Below are 20,305 nucleotides of genomic sequence, written 5' to 3' on the forward strand. Positions count from 1 at the left end.
TAATATTTATATTATATATTTTATGTTATATGTATTTTATATTTATATTTATATTTATTTCTTTGACAGAGAGATACAGAGAGGGCACAAATAAGCAGAGCAGCAGGGAGAGGGAGAGGGAAAAGTAGGCTCCCCACTGAGCAGGGAGCCCGATGAGGGGCTCGATCCCAGGATCCTGGGATCGTGACCTGAGCTGAAGGCTGATGCTTCACGGACTGAGCCTCCCAGGAGTCCACACAATCTCTGCTTTTTAACTGGGATATTTACACTCTATGTTTAGAGCGATTATGGATGTGGTTGGACTTACTCTACCATCTAGCTATTTATTTTTTATTTGTCTGGTCTGTTATTTCCCCTTTTTTCTGGTTTCCTTTCTTTTTTTACATTAATTATCCCATCTGTCCGCTTTGTTGCCTTACTAGATGTAATGCTTTCTTAGGTGATTTTAAAGATTTTATTATTTTTTTTTTAATTTGACACAGAGAGAGAGATTATGAGTAGGCAGAGAGGTAGGCAGAGAGAGGGGGAAGCAGGCTCCCCCCTGAGCAGAAAGCCTGATGTAGGGCTTGACTCCAGGACTCCGAGATCATGACCTGAGCCGAAGGCAGAAGCTCAACCCACTGAGCCATCCAGGTGCCCCATTCTTAGGCAATTTTAGGCATTTCTTTCAGATTTATATAGGCAATGTCTCCTGTCCAGTAATATGATGACATCTTTATATAGTAAAAGAGCCCTGTCACACTGCATTGTCACTTTCCCCTCCCAGTCTTTGTGCTCTTATGGTCATACATCTTACTTTTTCATATGATATGAGCCCCTACAGTACACTTCTGTTATTTTTTGTTTTAAATAGCTGATTGTTGGGCCACCTGGGTGGCTCAGTTGTTAAGCACCTCCCTTCAGCTCAGGTCTTGATCCCAGCGTCCTGGGATGGAGCCCCACATCAGGCTGCTTGCTCAGCGGGAAGACTGCTTCTCCCTCTCTTACTCCCCCTGCTTGTGTTCCCTCTCTCGCTGTGCCTCTTTCTCTCTGATGAATGAATAAATAAATAAAATCTTAAAAAAAAAAATTTTTTTTTAAATAGCTGATTGTCAGGGCTCCTGGTTGGCAGGCTCTCAGGGTTGTTAGTTCAAGCCCCACATTGGGTGTGGACCCTAAAAAATTTTTAAAAATAAATGGCTGATTGTCTTTTAAAGAGATTTAAATAATAAGAAAAACATCTCTTATTGTTACTCGTGCAGCTACTGTCTCTGTGCCCTTTATTCTCCCCCCTTCTTATTTGTATGTATGTATGGGTGTGTGTGTGTGTGTGTGTATGTGTGTGTGTGTGTGTGTGGTTTCAGGTTTCCATCGGGTGCCCAGAGGATGCCCTTTAACATTTCTTGTAGTATAGATTTCCTCATGATTAATTCTTCAATCTCCTTATGTCTGAAAAAGTCCTAATTTTATCTTTGTTTCCAAATGACATTTTTACTCATAAAGAATGCAGGTTGGCAGGTTTTCTTTTCGCAGTATTGTAAAGAGATTGCTCCACTGTCTGACATGCATTGTTTTTATCCAACAGGACATCAACAGAACATCCTTTCCTTTGCTCCTGTATACAAATTTTTCCCCAGGATACTTTTTTTTTTTTTTTTTTTTTTTTTTTAAGATTTGCGGATTTGAGAGAGAGAGAGTATAGGAAGAGGGGCAGAGAAAGATGGAGACAGAATTCCAAGCAGACTCCCCACTGAGCACAGAGCCTGCATGGGGCTCGATCCCACAACCCTGACGTCATGACCCAAGCGAAACCAAGAACTGGACGGTTGAACGACTGAGCCACCCAGACGCCCCATCTCTTAGATACTTTTAAGCTGTTCATCTTATCACTGTTCTTCAGCATTTTGAGAATAATGTACATGCTTTAGTGTAGTTCTTTTCATGCTTCTTCTGCTTAAGTTCTGTTGAACTTTTGGCAATTATGGGTTTATGGTTTTTATTACATTTATAAGAATTCTGGCCATTTTCTTAAGATACTTTTCTCTCTCACCTCCATGTCTTATCCTCTGGGGACTCCAATCCACCTATAATTTAATGTGTGGGGTTGTCCAATGGCTCACTAACACTGTTCATTTTTCTTTTCTGTCATTTTTGTCTCTGTATTTCATTTGGATAGTCTTTATTGCTATGACTTCAAGTTCATAATTTTTTCTTGTGCAATATTCTATCAATCACATTCAATGTAATTCTTTATCTCAGATGTTTTATATTTCATTCCTAGAAGCTCAATTTGAGGCTTTAAAAAATCTTCCATGTCTCTACTTATCATAGTCAATCTTTCCTCTAGCATCTTGAACTCATGGACTGTAGTCACAGTAGGTGTGCCTACTAACTCTCACCCTTGTCACATCTGAGTTAATTTTGATTTATTCCCCCCCCCCATATGGGTTATAATTTACTGCCTTTCTTCATGCCTAATGATTTTTGGTTGTAAAACATTTGTATCCTACATTTTGGGGGTGCTGGATGGCTTTCCATTTCTGTAAACATCCTTATATTTCTTTCTGGGATGTAGTTAAGTTACTTGGAACTTGTGTGACCCTTTTGGGTCTTGTTCTTTTTTTAAAAATTAACTTATAATGTATTATTTGTTTCAGGGCTACAGGTCTGTGATTCATCAGTCTTACACAATTCCCATGGCTCACCATAGCACATACCCTCCCCAGTATCCATCCCCCAGCCACCCCATCCCTCCCACCCCCTCCCCTTCAACAGCCCTCAGTTTGTTTCCTGAGATTAAGAGTCTCTTATGGTTCGTCTCCCTCTCTGGTTTCGTCTTGTTTCATTTTCCCCTCCCTTCTTGGGTCTTGTTCTTAAGCTGTGTTGGGCTGGACTGGAACTACATGTAGCCTAAGGTTGATTTTTCCCTGCTACTAAGGCAAAACTCTTCTTTCTACTCTAACCGATGCCCCTTAACTTAGGGGTTCTCAACCCTGGCTGTCCAATGCAGGCACTGTTCCCACACTCTGTGGGCTAACCTTTCTGGGTTGCTCTTTCCCTAAGTTGGGGGTAGCAGCTTGTAACCAGCTGATACCCCTGTAGGTCCCTGGGGTCCCCTGTCTGCATAGCTACCTCCTCTCCAGGATTCTGCCCTGTGAACTCTGGCCACCTTGTCCTCGTGGGACTCTCTGCTCTACCGCTAACCCGAGGGAGAACCCTGGGGTCTGCCTGGATCCCCACTGCCTCCACTGGCCCTGGAGACTGTCTCCAGGCAGGGAGTACGGATGGCCATTTGTTTCCCTTCTCTCAAGGATCACTGTCCTTTGCTGTGTAATTTTCTGTGTTTTGAGTGCTGTTTTTCACATATATTTATCGTTGCCCCCCCCCTTTTCTTTTTCCTGCTTCAGGCGAGAGCATGTGAACCTGGTCCCTCTTCCTGCAGCTGGAGCAGAAGCCTGCACATGAGCTGGTTTCTATTCCTGCCGCACTTTCCGCCACCTGGCGCATTTCTCAGTCAGGACACCTTCTACTAAGATGCCATCTCTTAGTGGGGATGTGGGCCTTGTCCTGCTGGCAGAACCCCACATCTCTGCCCCACTGATAGAACCTGGCACAGGGCTGGGAGCAGCTTGTCGTGGTGGAAGGAGAATATGAAGAGCAACATATTTTGGGGGGCTCACCTGTGCCAGGCATGTGAGAGACAGGAACTCTTGCAACCTCCATGACAATTCTGTGGGTCAGACAGTGGATGGGGGTACTGAGACAGAGAGGTGAGCCAAGTGCGCTAAGTCTTAGTGATAAAGGGGCAAGATTAGAACCAGTTTGGTATTTCAGGTCAGTTGTCATGAAGGGACAGTGGGAGGGCTTCCTGGAGGAAGTGGCCTGGGCTGGGCATTCAGGCAGACCTGCCTCCCACCTGGGGAGCCCCAGAAGGTGTGCCTAGGGGCCAGGAAGTGGCGAGGCAGGGGAGGGAAGCTGGGTGCCCTTTGGTGGGGGCTTACCTCCTTAGGTGCTTCCGCCAGGGGGCAGCTTGTCCTGGAACAGGGAAAGGGGCCAGCAGCACTGGGTGCCCCAGAGCCGCTCCTTGGGACTCCACCCAGTACTCTCCGGGTGGGCCACGCCTCCTCGCCCCCCTCCGACCCTGCCTGGGGCTGCTTATAGGCCCATGACCCCTCCCCACTGCCCACCTAGCCCCACGCTGCACTGGACGGCCTCGCATGCTGCCCACATCCTTATTTCTGACCACCCCCCAAACTTGAGAACCGCCTTTTCACACAGCTGCCTTTGGCAGCCTACACACCTGTTGGAGGGTTTCACGCTCCAGTTGTGTCTCCTCACAAACCTGTTCCTGAAGTCTGGGGCAGCCTTCGAGCTAGCCAAGACCCACTCCACCCACTTGCCCATTTTGTCCCAGAGCACCTGTCCATGACCCCCAAGGCCAGCTCCACCCCGACCCTCCCTTCCCAGGAGGGCCCTGAATCAGCTCTCCTTGCTTCCTCCCCATCGGCAAGGCCTGAATCAAGTACGGGAGGGCTACTCAGGTCTGCCCTTTGGGCCCTCACTCAGGGTACAGACAGGACAAGGCTGGGCTGGGCTCGCCTCTACCCATCCCGAAGTGCCTACACTGGTCTGGAGACAGGATTTGGGACACTGCCTTCTCACTTGCTTGGGAAGGGTGGGCAGTCTGGGCCTTGATAGGCCCCAAACCCTGACTGTTGACACTCCCTCACCCAGCTCTCCTCTGCCTTGGGAATGTTAGTCTGCAAGGCCTCTGCAGTTTCAGTCTTCCCTGGAAGGTCTCCTGGAAGAGGGCACTCCTGAGCAGAGAGAAGCTGTTCCAGTCAGGGTTTCTGATGGAGCAGCATGGCGAGAGGGGACTGAAAGGCTCCTGCATGGGGGCAGGTGTGTTCGTGTGTGTGTTGGGGGTATTATTTGGCCAGAGTTTGTGGGAGAAGGGGATGTGGTTAGGACCCAGGCATCCAGGGCCTCAAGGCTTGTGGGGTTTATGGTGAAGGCATTATGGAATCACAGCAAGATCACAATTTTATTTATCTTATTTTATTTTTTTAATTTAATTTATTTATTTGACAGAGAGAGAGAGAGATCACAAGTAGGCGGGGGGTAGGGGGAGCAGGCTCCCTGAGCAGAGAGCCTGATGTGGGGCTTGACCCCAGGACCCTGAGATCATGACCTGAGCCAAAGGCAGAGGCTTAATCCACTGAGCCACCCAGGAGCCCCCACAATTTTATTTTAAAATGATGATTGTCCGTTCCAGTGAAGCGACAGTGGAGGGGAAGCCGAGGAGAGCCTGGCCCCCTCCTCAGATCAGAAAGGTTGGGGAGGAGGCCCTGGAGGGTGAAGGTGGGGAGGCATCTGAGTGGGCAGACGCTGAGCAGGCCAGGGCTGGGGTGGGGGGAGGGAGGGCAGTGTGCAGAAAGGACACAGTAAAGCAGGCCTCCAAAGCACAGTTTCAGTCTGCATGTTCAGTCTCTGCTGACTGCCCATGGGGAAATCTTGGGCGAATTACCTGCCTTCTCTGTGCTTCTGCTCCCTCACCTGTGTCAGGTGACAGCAAGGCACCTGCCTGCCTCTGAGGATTAAAGAAGTCGTGATGTGTGTTGGTCTCTATTACTCTTGTTGGTGTCCTTGGGGTTACTATCACAGCGGCAGGCCTGAAGCCCCAGGTGGGCATACCTGCCTTCGGTCAGGGATGCCACCATGACCCTGGGCACGGGGCAGAACCTCTGTTCCCCACTTCACCAGAGACCTGTTCCCCTCTGCCAGAACCACTTGGGACTGGAGCTGGGTCTTGGATCTCTTCACTGCTCCCAGGGGCTCCCCGGGGACTTGGGCCTCGAGGGAACCCTGCAGCCATCCCGTCCGCCCGTCCTGGGCAACCAGGGATGGCCTAGCTGCAGTCGGGGCTGGCCCGAGGTCAGGCGACTGTGGGCTCGATCAGGGCCAGCGCTGGGGGTACCAGGAGTGCTTAGGCACGGTGGCTGCAGGTATGGGGTGGGCGCCGCGGCACCCAGGGGCGCGCGGGACAGGGTGGGGAGCTGCGGGGTGGGGTGGGGGCCGGGGTGGCGGTGGGCCTGGCTGGGGTGGCAGAGACTAACGGGGCAGGGGCGGGGGGGCGTGGCGTGGCGGGGGTGGGGCGGGGGCGGGACGAGGGCGGGAAGGGGGTGGCTGGGCCGGGTAGGGCGGACTGGGACTGGGGGCCGGGCCCGGCCGGGGGCGGGGCCGCGCCCCAGGCAGCCGCCCCGCCCGCAGGCCGCCCGCACTGCGAGGGTTAAGGCCCAGAGCCCCGCGGGCGGGGCGGGCGCGCGCGGATTGGGGGAAAGTTTGGGCGCGGGGCGGGCGCGGGGCGGGCGCGGGGCGAGCCGGGGCGAGCCGATTGGAGGGAAGTTGTGTCGGGGCGGGGCGCGCGGCGGGCTCGGCGCTCGCTCCGGGAGAGTTGACAAAGCCCCGCAGGGAAGGACGCCTCGCGGCGCGGCGCCCCGGGCCCCTCGCCCCGCCGCCCCGGGACCCCGGCCCCGGCCTCCAGCCCCTGGACTCGACCCCTCCGCCCGCGCTGCCTCCGGACACCCGCCTAGGCGCCGGTCCTGGCCCGAGCCGCCCGCGCCCAGGTAGCGCCGCCCCGTCCCGAGGCCGGGCCCGGGGGCGCGGGGCGCCGGGGTGCGGCGCCCGGGGCGGCGATGACCGCGCAGCGCGTCCCGCGGGCCCGGCCCTGAGCCCCGCTGCCTGCCTGCCCCGCCGAGGTGAGACCCTCCGCGCGCCCGCGACCCCGGGGGGCCGACTGGGAGGGCCTGCAGGGAAGGATCGGGGTCCGGGGTCCGGGATCTGGCCGGGGGCTGGGAGGGTCTGGGTTCCGGAATACAATGTGCGAGGCCGCTGGGCACCGCACGCGCCGCCGCCGACCCTGCCCGGCCAGTGGTCCTGTCCGCGCCCCGCCCCCGCCCCTGCACCCCACGTGGGCCCCCCCAAGCGCAAATTTGTCCGCTAATGGCGCAGGCGATTATGTGCGCGGCCGCCGGTGTTGTGTGTCCCGCGGGCAGGGCCCGAGTTACAAGCGCCAGGAATCCAGACGGTGTTTAGAGACGGGGGGCGGCGGGGGAGGCCGGTAATTAGTGTAAACCCTTTGTCTGCCTTTGATACCCGCGGTGCTCCCCGCCGCCGCTTCCTCCGCCCGGAGCGCTGGCAGGGAGGGCGGGGAGGCCCGCACCCAGACCCTCGCAGCCCCGGACTGCGGTGCTGGCGGCCCCGGGGCCCTAGTCTAGATGGTGGCGACTCCTACCCTGTACGCCAGTGACCGACCCTCAATACCTCCAGGTCCGGACGGGCCAAGATGACGCCCAGCCCCACGTTGTTGCTGCTGCTGCCGCCGCTGCTGCTGGGGGCCCTCCCGCCGGCCGCCGCCGCCCGAGGTGAGTCCTGGCGCCCAGCCCGGCGCCCCGGCCTGCGCCAGCGCCGCCCCTTTCCCTCCCGGGCCTGAACCCTGCCACAGTGCCCGGCTGGCGCGCGTGCCTGCGCCCCGCCCCTACTGGCCTGGAGCTTGGTGGGTCTTCTCACCCTCTGGGCCCCCAGGCTCAGCCAGAAGGTACATCCCCCTTTGCCCGTGGGGTCCCCCAGCTCACCCCCAGCTCACCCTTGGGACTCTATGCTCACTGAGGGGGCACACCTCACCCACAAGGCCTCTCTCACCCAAAGATCACCCCGGCTCACCTGTGGGACCCCACACTTGCTGGTAGAGTGGACTCTGGCCCCAGTGCCTCTCAGGACACATGCATGTCTGTGTGTGTACCTGAGGTTGAGGGCAGTTGGTTACCCTGAAGATTTTTGTGGGGTAGGCTGTTTGGCACAATGAACCCAGTTAGGCCCCTATAAGGACCCAATTAGACCCAGAGACCCCCATGGTGGTCAGGGTGCGGTTTGGGGACAGTGGGGACATTGTTAGTGTTTGGGACTCATGACCCAGCCCTGTGCCCTGAGCTGGCCCATCCCTGGGAAGATATAGGGTGGGGGGCTGGGGGATTGAGTGTCTGGAACATGGAGTTGCTGCATGGTGTAGGGGTGGGGGCTCGTCTCCAGGCAGACCCAGAGGACCACCTGCTTCAGGCCACATACTGTGTGTGGGTGTGTTCCATTCCAGGACTCAGATGCACGCTCACACACCTGATGTCCCAGTGGGCAGGCCTGCAATGTCTCCCGAGGGACGCTCGCCCCTGTACCCAGCCCCAGCAAGGTACAGCCTTGGCTGACGGGTGATGGGACATACGCGTTCACGGACTCTCGCCCGCCATCTTCTGCACTGGCCTCTTCTCGGCTAGGCGGGCCCTTTGGCCGGGCCAGCCCTTTGGGTGTGTTGACCACTCAGGAGCGTCCCTGTCCTGTCCACCAGTCCTCTGAGGCTTCGCACCCCTCCCCCCGCCACCCAGCGGGTACACCGAGCCCAGCCCGGCCTTATATGGGCACGTTCGGGAGTTGGGTGGCAGGCGGCAGCCCAGGTGGGCCTAATGCCACAGTACCCCCCCGCCTGCCCGGCTAGGGACTGGCCTGGTGGCCTGGTGGGGGCTGCCCAGGCGTGGTTGGGCCTGGCAGTGTCCTGGGCACGGCAGGCACTCAGGTCATATGCAGCAAGGCTCCCCCGCCCGCCAGTGGCCGGCAGCCTGGATTCCGATCCCTCTTTCATCTGCTTGGACTCCCCTCGATCCCACACCTGCCTGTCCTCTGGCTGCTCAGCCAGGAGCTCTGGAGGCCGCTGGCCTGGCCTGGTCATTGGCTGGATCCTGACGCAGAGTGGTGGATGGCAGCAATGGCGGCGGCAGCAGAGCCTGCCTCAGTGCCAGGGGGCCCTGGAGGGGCCACACCCAGCTCTCTTTCCCTCAGCCTGGGCCTTGGGACTGCGCCTTGTCTCCAGCCTTGGCCCTCATGCCGGGTGTGCACTGCCCTGGCACCCACTCTCCAAGGGCAAGGTCCTGTGTGGCTTTGGGGGTGGGGTATGAGGCCCCTGTTCCTGAACAGTGCTGGCTTCCCCTCCAGCCTGGCCTTGAGGGGCACGGTAACTCTGGGCGCGCCCCCAGAGGGCCAGGCTGTTTGCCGAGAGCCGTCTTCCCTGTGCGTCACGCTCTCCACAGTCAGCCCGTCTCTACACTAGATCATGTTTTCAAAGTTCTTCTTTCTGAAAGTTTCACAATCAGGGTGGGTTTGTCTTCAACAGCTTTTTCCAAATTGGAGGGAAGATAGGATTTGGGTTTCTCACAGTGGGAACTCCAGCAGCTCCGATGGCCTTGCCTTTCCCAGAGAGCTCTAGAAGAACTCATGGAAGAGCTTGTCGGGTTTGAGCTTTTCCACAGGGGAAGCAGTGAACAGGTCTCTGGACAGCCAGCCCTCGAAGTCACCTTTCTGTCCCCTGGACCGTGCTGGTGTGCCCTGGGAGGGCCGAGCGCCGCCCCCGGGGCCGGGCGCTGGCTGCTGGCTGCCTCACGCCACCGGCATAGTGACTTCTTGCCGTCTGGGCTGTGTTGGGAAGAGCCTACCAGTGTGTGTGAGGGCGTGCGGAGGACGCGCGGCCGTCAGGAGGGCTGTCGTCGTGTGCGTGTGCGCTGGCTGACCTTGCTTGGCCTCTGGCCAGGCCGCAGGGGCCTCCCCCAACCCTACCAGGCAGCCCCAGCTGAGGTGGATGTGCGGGAGCTGGGCCCAGGCGCTGTGAGGTGGGGATGCAGGCCAGCCGCCCCATTTATGTCTCGGGCCCCACTCCTGGAAGAGAAAATAAATCACTGTCCCCTCTGGGGGGAGGAGGGAGCCATGAACAAAGTCGCCTTTGGCTGGGCCTGGAAACTCCTACCGCAGGCTCCTTCTTCATTGTGCGGGAATCAATGGGCCTTCAACCCCCGCCCAGTGCCATGGGGAAATGTTGGTTTTTCCCAGCAGTGGCCTCAGCCTCCGGCCTGGGGTTTGGACACTGCTAAGAGTGCTGGCAGAGGCAGGCGGTGGTCCCGGTGGGCCGGGAGTCTCGCTGCTGGCCGCGTTGCTGCTGGTGGCGGGCCTTCTGTGCCATCCCAGTGGCCGTAGCCCTAGCATGCCCAGGACACAGCCTCTGGCCCATGCTGCCACCCCACCCTGCCTGCCATCTGTCTTTCTAGTGGTGGTCATTGTGTGCTCCTGGTCAAGCCTGTGGGTGTTCAGTGTGGCTACTCTTGGGGTCCGAGGGCAGTGGAGGCCACTGTCCTGGGCTAGTTCAGGCTGGGTCTGCAGCCAGACGGTCCACAGTCGAGGAAGTCTGGGGGAGGGAATTGGGGGCATAGGGAGAGACGTGGGTAGCACAGCCCGGAAGGAGGTATGGGTACTGGTCAGGTGAGGGGAGAATGGCCTCTGGGTGGAGGAAGAGCGTGGGCAGAGGTAGGCAGGTCGCACTGACCAAGGTGGACATCTTGGGGCTGCAGACGCCCTGGTGTAGCTGGATGGGGGCCAGGAGTGGGAATAGGCCAGGACTGGGCTGAGAGGTTGGTTGGCTAGGGTGCAGGGCAAAGGGGTTGGGCACGTCCTGGGTGATAGCTTCCTGTCCCCAGTGAGTTGCTGGGCTAGGGCCTTGAGGCTGGTGGGCCTGGGTCCCTTTGTCCCACAGGAACTGGCCTCGTTGGGGAGAACCAGCATGAGGCAGGGGCTCCAGGTCTGTCCCTGGAATGCAGGGGACAGTGTGGCAGGGAGGTGCTCCAGCCTGGGGCCTGCTGATGCCCAGGGCTTCCCTTTGTGGCAGGAAATAATGACTTTCTAACCCAGTTTGTTAGAGATTGACACAAGTCCTGCACTATGAAGAGATAAAGGGGCCTGGGGCAGCAGGTGGTGGAGAGGGAGCTGTGCCCAGCTCTGGCCTGGGACTGCCCTGGGCGGTGATCTCCTCTGACCCCACCATGCTGAGCCTCAAGACACTGAGGGTGTCAGTGGTGCCACTGGCTGGCCCTGGCACTCTGTAGCAGCCTGCCCGGTCTGGTGGGGACTGTGGGCTTCACTGTGGAGCCTGGCAGCGGGTGCTGTGTGCCCTGTAGCCTGCGGAGATCTCAGGGATCCCAGTGTGCCACAGCCTCGTATCTATAGTCTGTCAGCAAGAAGCTGGCTGTGGGCTGTTGGCTGGGACCCTGGGGTAGGTGAAGCTGGTGTGGGTGGGAGTGCGGGGCTCTGTGGCATGGGGCTTGGGCCGTCTGGCGCTTGAGCCCTCACAGTGAGGAGCAGCACTGGTGCCAACCTCTGACCTGGGGTTCCAGGTTCAGGAAACACCATGTCATATGGGTTCAAGCCCATGGCGGGCAGGACCCTGGGTGCGCTGGGCCTCTTGTCCTGTTACCCTGTCCTCTGGGTCCAGCACCAGCTTGTGAGGGAGACCCAGGGGACCAGGTCCTTCTTCACTCTGGGGCTGGGCTGGGGCTGGGGCTGGGCCCCTCTAGGGAGGTGGTGATGCTAAACCAGTTCTAGGTGCATGATGTTTTTCTGAGGTGGGGGAGGGGGGCAGGGGTCAGCTTGGAGTCTGTGGACTTGGCAGGCTGTGGATGCAGCCACCGGGGTATGCCAGTGAGCCCTCTAGACTGTTCCTAGGACCGTGGGGTGGGTGCCGTTAGCTGTTGGCCGTTCCTGTGGGGACCCCCTCCCCAGGGCAGCAGCCTGTCAGGGAATGCTCTGTGGCCCCCATGTGTGTCTTGGGAGTGGCAATGAGGAGGAGCCCTGGTCAGGTCTGGGCTGGAGGTCTGCCTGGGGCTTCCAGGGCCAGGGACAGACCTGGAGGGTCCCCCCACCAGCCTGTTGCCTTCCATGGTGCTGCTCCCCGGGTGGTGTGTCAGGTCGGACACCTCGAACAGCTTGCTGACTCAGTGGGTCAGGCTGTCCCTTTGTTGCACCCAGACGGCCTGGCTTCTGGGGCAACAGCCCACCCTGTGGGTCCTACCAGTTCCATGGGTAGATCCCATGGGTTCAGCCCCCAGGGGCCGCCCCGGGCCTGCTGGTGATTGGGAGCCCATGTGTGTGCACGCGTGTACCAGAGTGGCTCAGAACCAGGGTGGAGGCTGAGCCCTGCCTCTCACGGCTGTCCTGGGGTGGTCTTCATCTGGGCCCCCTCTTTTTAGCCTCCCAGCCCTTGTCTTCTTGGGGGAGGGCACTGGCCCCAGGTCTGCCTCTGCGTGGTGTTCACCCACCAAAGGGACCATCATAGGGACCCCCACTCTGCTGGAGAGTGTCCCCCTGCCTCTGCCAAGCTAGACGGGACCTACATCGCTTCCCTGCCCCCCCGTCAGGCCCTGTCACAGAGTCCTTTGAGTCCTCTTTTCCAGACCACTTGACTTCTCCAGGAAGAGAGGGCTCCAGTGGCTCCAGCTGGCCATCCAAAGTCCCTTCCCAGCCAGTCCCAACAAGGTCAGCCTGATGGCTCCCCAACCAGCCAGAGAGTTCCTTCTAGGCTGGCCATTTCCAGGGCTTCTCAGGGCTGATTGAGAATGGAGTGAGCTCTGATGTACTGACCAGCTGATTCCTGCAGCCCCTCACTTCTACCCGTGTCCGTGGCCCCTGTGTGGGCAGTGTGGACTGGCACTTAGGGGCCCCCGGGAGGGCTGGTGTCTGGCCCAGCTCCTCATGAAGGCCGCTTGGGGTCAGCAGGTCATGAATGCCTTGAGCGGCGGAGAGAGGGAGAGGCTGGCATGGGCAATGCCCCCACGGCCAGGCCCGAGACAGACCTAAACAGAACAGGGGCTCGGGTATGGTTCAGATGGAGCGGCCAGAGCAGGCCACCCCAAGAGGGGCACTGCAGCCCCCTAGGGGGGTTGGGGAGGGTGTTGGGGAGAGATACCAGGAAGGGATGGGCAGCATAGAGGCCGTGAGGGTTAGGGAGGTGTGGGGGGCTGCACTTCAGGTGGCCCCCGAAGGTGTTGGAAACTGCATGGGCTAGACTGCCACTGGGGTCCTGTCCCTAGCCCTCCAGCATGTGTCATCCCTCCATCTGTCCCAGCTCCCCTGCTCCTTCAGCCCTCCTGGGCTCTGCTGGGATAGGAGGAGCATCAGCTGAGGTTATAGTGTTTTAACCCTTGAGCAACTGTCCTCACGGCAGGTGGGGCAAGGGGGTCTCTGGTGTGGGGAGTTTGCCTCTACTATTGGTGTATGACTGTGTATGTGCGTGTGCCTGGGAGCCTGTCTGTGGGTAGGGTGTGTGCATCTGGGGGGCAGCCCATGTGTCTGAGAACAGTGTTTGAGGGATAGCCTGTGTCTGGGGATAATATCTGGGGGACAGCCTGTGTGTCTGGGGACTGTCTGGGGGACAGCCTGTGTGTCTGGGGGACAGTGTCTGGGGGACAGCCTGTGTGTCTGGGGGACAGTGTCTGGGGGATAGCCTGTGTGTCTGGGGACAGCGTCTGGAGATGGCGTGATGAGGTGGATGTATGGCACCTGAGTTCTGGGTGGTGGCTGGGAAGCCTAGAAGTATAGGCTGGATATATGGGGTCTTCCTGGTTGCTGCCCCCTGACCCCTCCCCACACCCCCATTCTAGTATGTTGTCACAGCTGTGGGGATGGGGTAGGGCGGGAAGGAGAGAGGGAGGAGAAGAGGGTGTAGTGGTCCTCTCTCTGCCTACTGCATTGCTGTTCAGCCCCCTTGAGGGGTGCGACCCAGCCCCAGCCTCCATTTACCCCCTCCACATGGCCATCCACATCCTGCCCATGCCCCCCAAAATTCCTCAAGGCTGTGGCTTGGGGTGCATGGAAGGCCAAGGGCTTCCTGGAGGTCGTGCTTGTGGGGAAGGTGCCTGTGCTGAAGGATCCAGAGACTGCCCTACAGCTGGTGGGAAACTGCCCCCGCTCCGCCCCCTGCACACCCTCCAGCTGCCCATCTGCCTCAGGTCTTGCCTCAGTTTGCCTCTGGCTGGGTGGGTCGGGCACCTGACCAGGTGGAACAATGGGGGCTTGTGTTTCCTGAGCTAAATATAGAGCCGTGGCCGTCACACTGGCGGCCAAAATCCCCAGGAATCTGGGGTGGGGGGGCTCCCTCCGGTGAGCCTGCTGGGGTCTTTGCAGAGGCAGGGGGTGGCGGGGGCAGGGAAGGCCAGGCTCAGGGAGGGGGGAAGGGGGCTGTTTGCTTTAGGATAAGGCTGGCTCCGGCTGGGGCCTCTGGCTGCCTGCCTGTCCCCCTGTCCTGCATGCAGGCCAGTCCTCAAGGCCACACCTCTGTTCTGTCTGGCAGTCACTGGGCTCTGTCCTCCTCTCTGCAGTGGCTGAGGGGGTCTGTGGCCTCTGTGGCCCAGTAGATGCCCCTGACCCCCACTCCTCACACCCCACTGCCTGGTACAGGGAGGGGGCAGGGCTGCAGGTGCCCCTCCTGGCCCCGGAAGCGCTGTCTGTTGGGTCCTCTCTCTGCCACTGACACAGGCTTCTTCCAGGATGGGGCCAGGACAGGAAAGCCCGGGGAGAGAGGGATACCGGGGAGAGAGGGATACCGTCTTAGCCCCTGACGCTTGCCAGGCAGTGTTTGGGCCTGTGTGGACAGCCAGGTGTCAGTCAGCCTGGGGGCAGGCTGAGGGGGTCCCCTTTCTGTCCTGCAGTCTGGGATGCCCCTTTGAATAGTGGGATTGCAAGCAGTGACAGGTGTTAGACAGGGCCTGCCTAGGAGGAAGGTTGGGACCCTGGGCATGCTGTGGGGCCTCAGGAGACCCCCGCAACTGTCTCACTGTGACTTGGTGGGTGTCTGGGGGGCCCCATATGCAACTGAGAAATTTGGGAGAGGTAGATCTCAGCAGCTGCTTGCTGGGGCCCTGGGGGCCTGGAGGGAGCTGGCTGAGAGTGCAGGGATGGCCTGGGGCCCATGTTAGGAGCCCCATGGCAGGAGTGGGGGGAACCTTAGCAGAGGCAGAAGCATTCCTGGGGGTGTGCTTGGTGGGGTGGGTGGGAGGGTAGGTGGGGCTGGGTAGGGCCCTCCCCCACCTCAAGCTCCCTTTTCACCAGTGGGCATAGAGGGCACAGAGGGAAGGGCCTGGTGTTGCTGTGCCCCTGCTGTGCCCCCTAACCCTCCGTCCCCCTAGCAAAGCCGGGCCCCTCTCTGCCTAGACCCTGGGCTGTCAGCTCTCTCCATCCGAATGGGAGCCAACACCCCCTGCCCTCACCACCAGCAGACCAGTGGCGTGGGGCTACACTTTGCACAGGTCCCCTGGGGCTGGGAGATGGTGCACAGGAAGCTGCCACGAGCCTCTGGAAAGCCTAGGGATGCGCTCTGGGTCCTGGAGGGGAAGGCCGGCAACATAGCCAGCTGGTACCTACACACCATAGAAACACCAGCTGGTTCTTGAGAGCACATGCTGCCCGCAGGCCCCATAGCTGTGCATCTCAGGGCGGCCACCGGCCGGCTCCTGGGAGACCAGGACACAGGATTCAGGACGTCCAGGCCCTAGTGGCCACAGTGTGGAGTGAGCACCCCTGGCCAACAGCCAGAGGGCGGGATCCTGGGAGCTAGACCCTGGAAGGGCAGCGGGGTGCCCGGAGCCATCTGTTCTGGTCTGGGTGTACAGTCAGCGGGGCGAGTGTAAGGGCTCAGCGCCCCCTGAGGTCGCCCCAAGGTGCAGGAGCCTTGGGGCTTGGCCAGGAGGCAACCCCACCTCTCTGGGACGCCAGCAGTATCTTCTGCAGCCGGCTAGCCGTGCCTGCTGGCTCTGCACCCAGGAGGCACCGAGGCTGGCTGTGAGCTGGGACAGGGCTGGGAGTGGGTTTCTTCCTGCTGGTGACTTGGGCTTCTCCTATTGGGGGACAGTCGGCAGGGGGCTGACAGCCAGACAGGAACCCTGCTGCTTGCCCTTGGACCCCAGGGACTCGGGGTCATGCCACCCTATCGTGCCACTCTGCTCAGCCTCCTGCCAAGGTGCCGCTGGCATCAGGGAGGCCCTTGGCCAGGCACACATAGCCGGGCACTGACCGGACCATGAGACACATCTGCTTGTGCTACATGGACTTGGTGCTGTGTGCCTTGCCTGTGGGGAGTACATGGGGGTCCATCCTGGCTCGCCTGTGGACGCACAGCCTGGGTGAGTCGCTCTGGCCCCTCTGTATCCTGGCTCCTCCGTGACATGATGTGATGGCACATCCGGGGAGCTCAGATCCCGGCAGTGGCAGGATCCAGGAGACTGCTGACCCCTGCGGGCTGGGGCCAGGGCCCAGGGCTTCAGACCCCCACTGCCTGGGCTGGGCAGGCAGGCAGCTGACGGGGGCTCCCGCATGCAGGCCTGCCTGCACTCCTAACCACTGGCCACCCACCCCTCCCTGACTGAGCCCTCTGTCCCACCCACAGGCCCTCCGAGAATGGCAGACAAGGTGGTTCCAAGGCAGGTGGCCCGGCTGGGCCGCACTGTGCGGCTGCAGTGCCCTGTGGAGGGAGACCCGCCGCCACTGACCATGTGGACCAAGGACGGCCGCACCATTCATGGCGGCTGGAGCCGCTTCCGGGTGCTGCCCCAGGGCCTGAAGGTGAAGGAGGTGGAGCGGGAGGACGCCGGCGCCTATGTGTGCAAGGCCACCAACGGCTTCGGCAGCCTCAGCGTCAACTACACCCTCATCGTGATGGGTCAGTGATGCCCACGCTGGGCCCATGCCGTGTGAGCCCAAGTCCACGTGAGCCCGGGAAGCAGACCTTCCCTGTGCGGCCTCACCCTACCCCAGTGCTGCTACCAGGAGGAGACCTACCTGCCGGCCTTCTCCAAGCCCAGGACAGGGGCCTGACCTCTGGGGCCACCACCCCCAGCCTGGGCCCTCCTCCTCAGGCCTGTGCCATGGGGTCCCCAGAACCTCTGCTGACGGGGAGACCCAGGCTGGCTAGGGGGTGGCAGGAGTGGGCATGGGAGAGCCCCAGGGTGGTGGTCTTGTGAAGGGCCTGGCTGGGAGGCCAGGCCTTGGCGTCGGCTCTGACTTTGAGGCTCAGATTTCAGAGTTCAGAGGGGCCGCCAAGGGCCTTGTGTTCTCTTCTGCCTCTGGGGCTCTGGTGTGGGGGCTGGCGGGGTCCCCAGAGACACACCCATGACTCGCTGGTACCGGGAGGGCTCCTGGGCTGGGTGCCTGGAGGTGGGGCTCCCTGGCAGCCACAGCACCCCATCTCGCAAAGGGGGCGAGCTTGACTTGTGCGGCCCCCTCCTTGGGTCCCTGACTGGGTGGAGGAGGCTGTGACAGGAAGGGCATTCCTTGGCCTGCCCCACCCCCACTGGGCCCCCTGCTCTGGATTGTGGAATGGGAACACGGCTGGTGTCCCCCCCACTGTCCTCTGAGAGGGGAGGGTGACGAGGCGGTATGTGAGCCATGTCAGCTCTCCAAGGCCTCGGCCCCCTTGATGTGGGCTAGGGTTACCGCAGCTGCCGGGCGGGCCCGGCCCCCTCCTCCCACTGGGCCTGCAGACCCCCCGGAGCCGGGGGGGCTCTGTTGGGGTCACCTGCACCCAGGCAGCGGGCTGGGCGGGCAGCTCTTGCCCAGCTGTCTCTGGGATTCTGAGAGGTGGGTGTGCCCTGGGGGCGCGCATGTGTGTTTACAGAGCTCTCCCAGCTGGGCCAGAGGCCAGGGCCTGGGAACCAGCCTTGGGTCGGGAGGGACACTGTTGGGGCCCCCCTCATTGCTGTCCTCTCTGCAGATGATACTGGCACAGGAAGGGAGCGTCTGGGGCACGACGGTGCCTCCGGGGGCCAGGAGGATGCAGCCAGCAAGCAGTGGGGTGAGAGGGGGTGGGCATCGCCGTCCTCCCTGGGCATGGGTGGGGGTGGCCTCCCAGTGTCCTGCTCACCTGTGTGCTGGCCATTCCACAGCGCGGCCCCGCTTCACGCAGCCCTCCAAGATGAGGCGTCGCGTGATCGCTCGGCCTGTGGGCAGCTCTGTGCGGCTCAAGTGTGTGGCCAGTGGGCACCCACGGCCCGACATCATGTGGATGAAGGACGACCAGGCCCTGACAGGCCTGGAGGCCGGGGAGCACAGAAAGAAGAAGTGGACACTGAGCCTGAAGAACCTGCGTCCCGAGGACAGTGGCAGGTACACGTGCCGTGTGTCCAACCGCGCAGGCGCCATCAATGCAACCTACAAGGTGGACGTGATCCGTGAGTGCAGGGGGCTGGGGTTGGGGGGGGGGTGGGGTGGGGGGCGGCCCAAGGTGGTGCCGATGACCTGCTGTGTCTCCATGCAGAGAGGACGCGCTCCAAGCCCGTCCTCACGGGCACGCACCCCGTGAACACGACCGTGGACTTCGGGGGCACCACATCCTTCCAGTGCAAAGTGCGCAGCGATGTGAAGCCGGTGATCCAGTGGCTAAAGCGTGTGGAGTATGGCGCTGAGGGCCGCTACAACTCCACTATCGATGTGGGCGGCCAGAAGTTCGTGGTGTTGCCCACGGGGGATGTGTGGTCGAGGCCCGACGGCTCCTACCTCAACAAGTTGCTCATTGCGCGCGCACGCCAGGATGATGCCGGCATGTACATCTGCCTGGGGGCCAACACCATGGGCTACAGCTTCCGCAGCGCCTTCCTCACCGTGCTGCCAGGTGCGCCCCCTCCCTGCTCCCATCCCAGCTACGCGAGGCGCCCCACGAGGCCATGGGCTGGCCGGTCGCGGGCTGTCCCGGGACCCGTGGCGACATTGCTCTCCCCACCCCTATCCTTGGCCTCTCTTGCAGACCCCAAGCCACCAGGGCCCCCCGTGGCCCCCTCGTCCTCGACCACCAGCTTGCCGTGGCCTGTGGTCATCGGCATCCCGGCTGGCGCCGTCTTCATCCTTGGCACCGTGCTCCTGTGGCTCTGCCAGGCCAAGAAGAAGCCGTGCACACCCGGGCCCACCCCGCCTCTGCCTGCACACCGCCCGCCCGTGGCCGCCCGCGACCGGGCCGGGGACAAGGACCGTCCCATGCCCCCCAGCCTCGGCCCTGCCCCTGGCGTGGGGCTGTGCGAGGAGCTCGGGCCTCCGGTGGCACCCCAGCATCTGCTGAGCCCGGGACCATCTGCCGGGCCCAGACTTTATCCCAAACTCTACACGGATGTGCACACGCACACGCACACACACACGCACTCGCACACACACTCGCACGTGGAGGGCAAGGTCCACCAGCACATCCACTACCAGTGCTAGCCAGTGCCACGGGGTTGGGCCCCACCCACCGGCCCTGCGGGGCACAGGGTGGGGCGGCGGGCCCATGTGAGACAGGCGGCTGCGCAGAGAGCTGGGGCCTAGGCAGGAGGCACAGTCAGCACCCTGGGGCGCCCTCGGTGACACACACATACCTCTGGACAGACACACACACACACACACACACACACACACCCCTCAGACTAAGACACCTGGGAAGGTCTGTGCCGGCAACTTTGCATTGTGCATGTAGCAATGGGCTAGTTGATGAAGGAACCCCTCGCCCCATGAGGAGGGTTCCACAGGGGCCACGGTCAAGCCACCCCTCCCCGCGCCTGGCAGGGGGTCTGAGAGGACCCTGGCCAAACCTCCGAGCCCTGCCCCGTGCCGGCTGCCGTGTCCCTACCCAGGTCTCCACCAGCGGCTGGCTGTGTTTGCCAGTTCCTGTCTGGGCATTCCCCAGGCTCCCGGGCCGGGAGGTCAGGCAGAGCAGTCTTGGCCCCTGCCCTAAGAGGCTGGAGCCCCCTGGGGGTGACCCTGCCCTCGCCAGAGCGAAGGGCCCTTGATATTTATATTTAAAAAAAGAAAATAATAATATTAATAATGCTGGAAGGAAGGTGTACCACAGAGCCTGCCTGACCTCAGGCCCGGGACGCACCTGGCCTGCTGGCCAACTGGATGGCCGCCTCCGGGCCGGGCACCATTGCCCCACTGCCTGTGGCAGCCCCAGACCTCTGTAATTTTATATAGAGTTTGAGCTGAAGCTTCGTATATTTAATTTATTTTGTTAAACAAGAAAATGTGCATCCTCTTCCATTAAGCTGATGTTTCTGCCTTTGGCTTGTGCGTGTGTGCATGTGTGTGCGGGCCTGGGTCTGTGTACGGGCATGTTTGTGGGCCTGGTCTGTGAACAGGTGTGTGTGCCCATGTGTGCTTAAGTCTGTGTACAGCTGTGTGTGTGGCCATGCCTGTGGGCCTGTGTGCCAGGCCCAGGCTCCAGGAGTCCTGTAGTTGGCCTAGGGTTCTGGGATGACACCTTGGGGTCCTGGGGCCCCGTCAGCTGCCCTCAACTGGACTCAGGTGGCCGTGTTTGGAGCACTGACTGACTCACACCCCTACCAGCAGCTTCCTAGCTAGCTAGAGTCCTGCCTGGTCCAGTGGATGTCCCATCTCTTACACGAACGGCCCTGAGGGCCCTCAGTGTAGGGCCTGTGGTTTCCCTGCC

At 60.6% G+C, this 20,305-nt stretch overlaps 1 protein-coding gene across 1 annotated transcript; it reads left to right on the forward strand.

The window, feature by feature from the left end:
- The first annotated feature begins 6,441 nt into the window (after window positions 1–6,441).
- Window positions 6,442–19,900, forward strand: FGFRL1 (fibroblast growth factor receptor like 1). The gene is made up of 7 exons (XM_004772331.3): window positions 6,442–6,737; window positions 7,309–7,403; window positions 16,283–16,555; window positions 17,606–17,686; window positions 17,778–18,062; window positions 18,149–18,502; window positions 18,635–19,900. Exons 2-7 carry the CDS (start codon window positions 7,325–7,327, stop codon window positions 19,081–19,083), a joined length of 1,521 nt encoding a protein of 506 aa, XP_004772388.1. The 5' UTR covers window positions 6,442–6,737; window positions 7,309–7,324; the 3' UTR covers window positions 19,084–19,900.
- The last annotated feature ends 405 nt before the right edge of the window (window positions 19,901–20,305 follow it).

The sequence above is a fragment of the Mustela putorius genome, unplaced genomic scaffold, assembly GCF_011764305.1.
Source record: "Mustela putorius furo isolate JIRA1106 unplaced genomic scaffold, ASM1176430v1.1 tig00000083_pilon_pilon_pilon, whole genome shotgun sequence".
Lineage (NCBI taxonomy): Eukaryota > Metazoa > Chordata > Mammalia > Carnivora > Mustelidae > Mustela > Mustela putorius.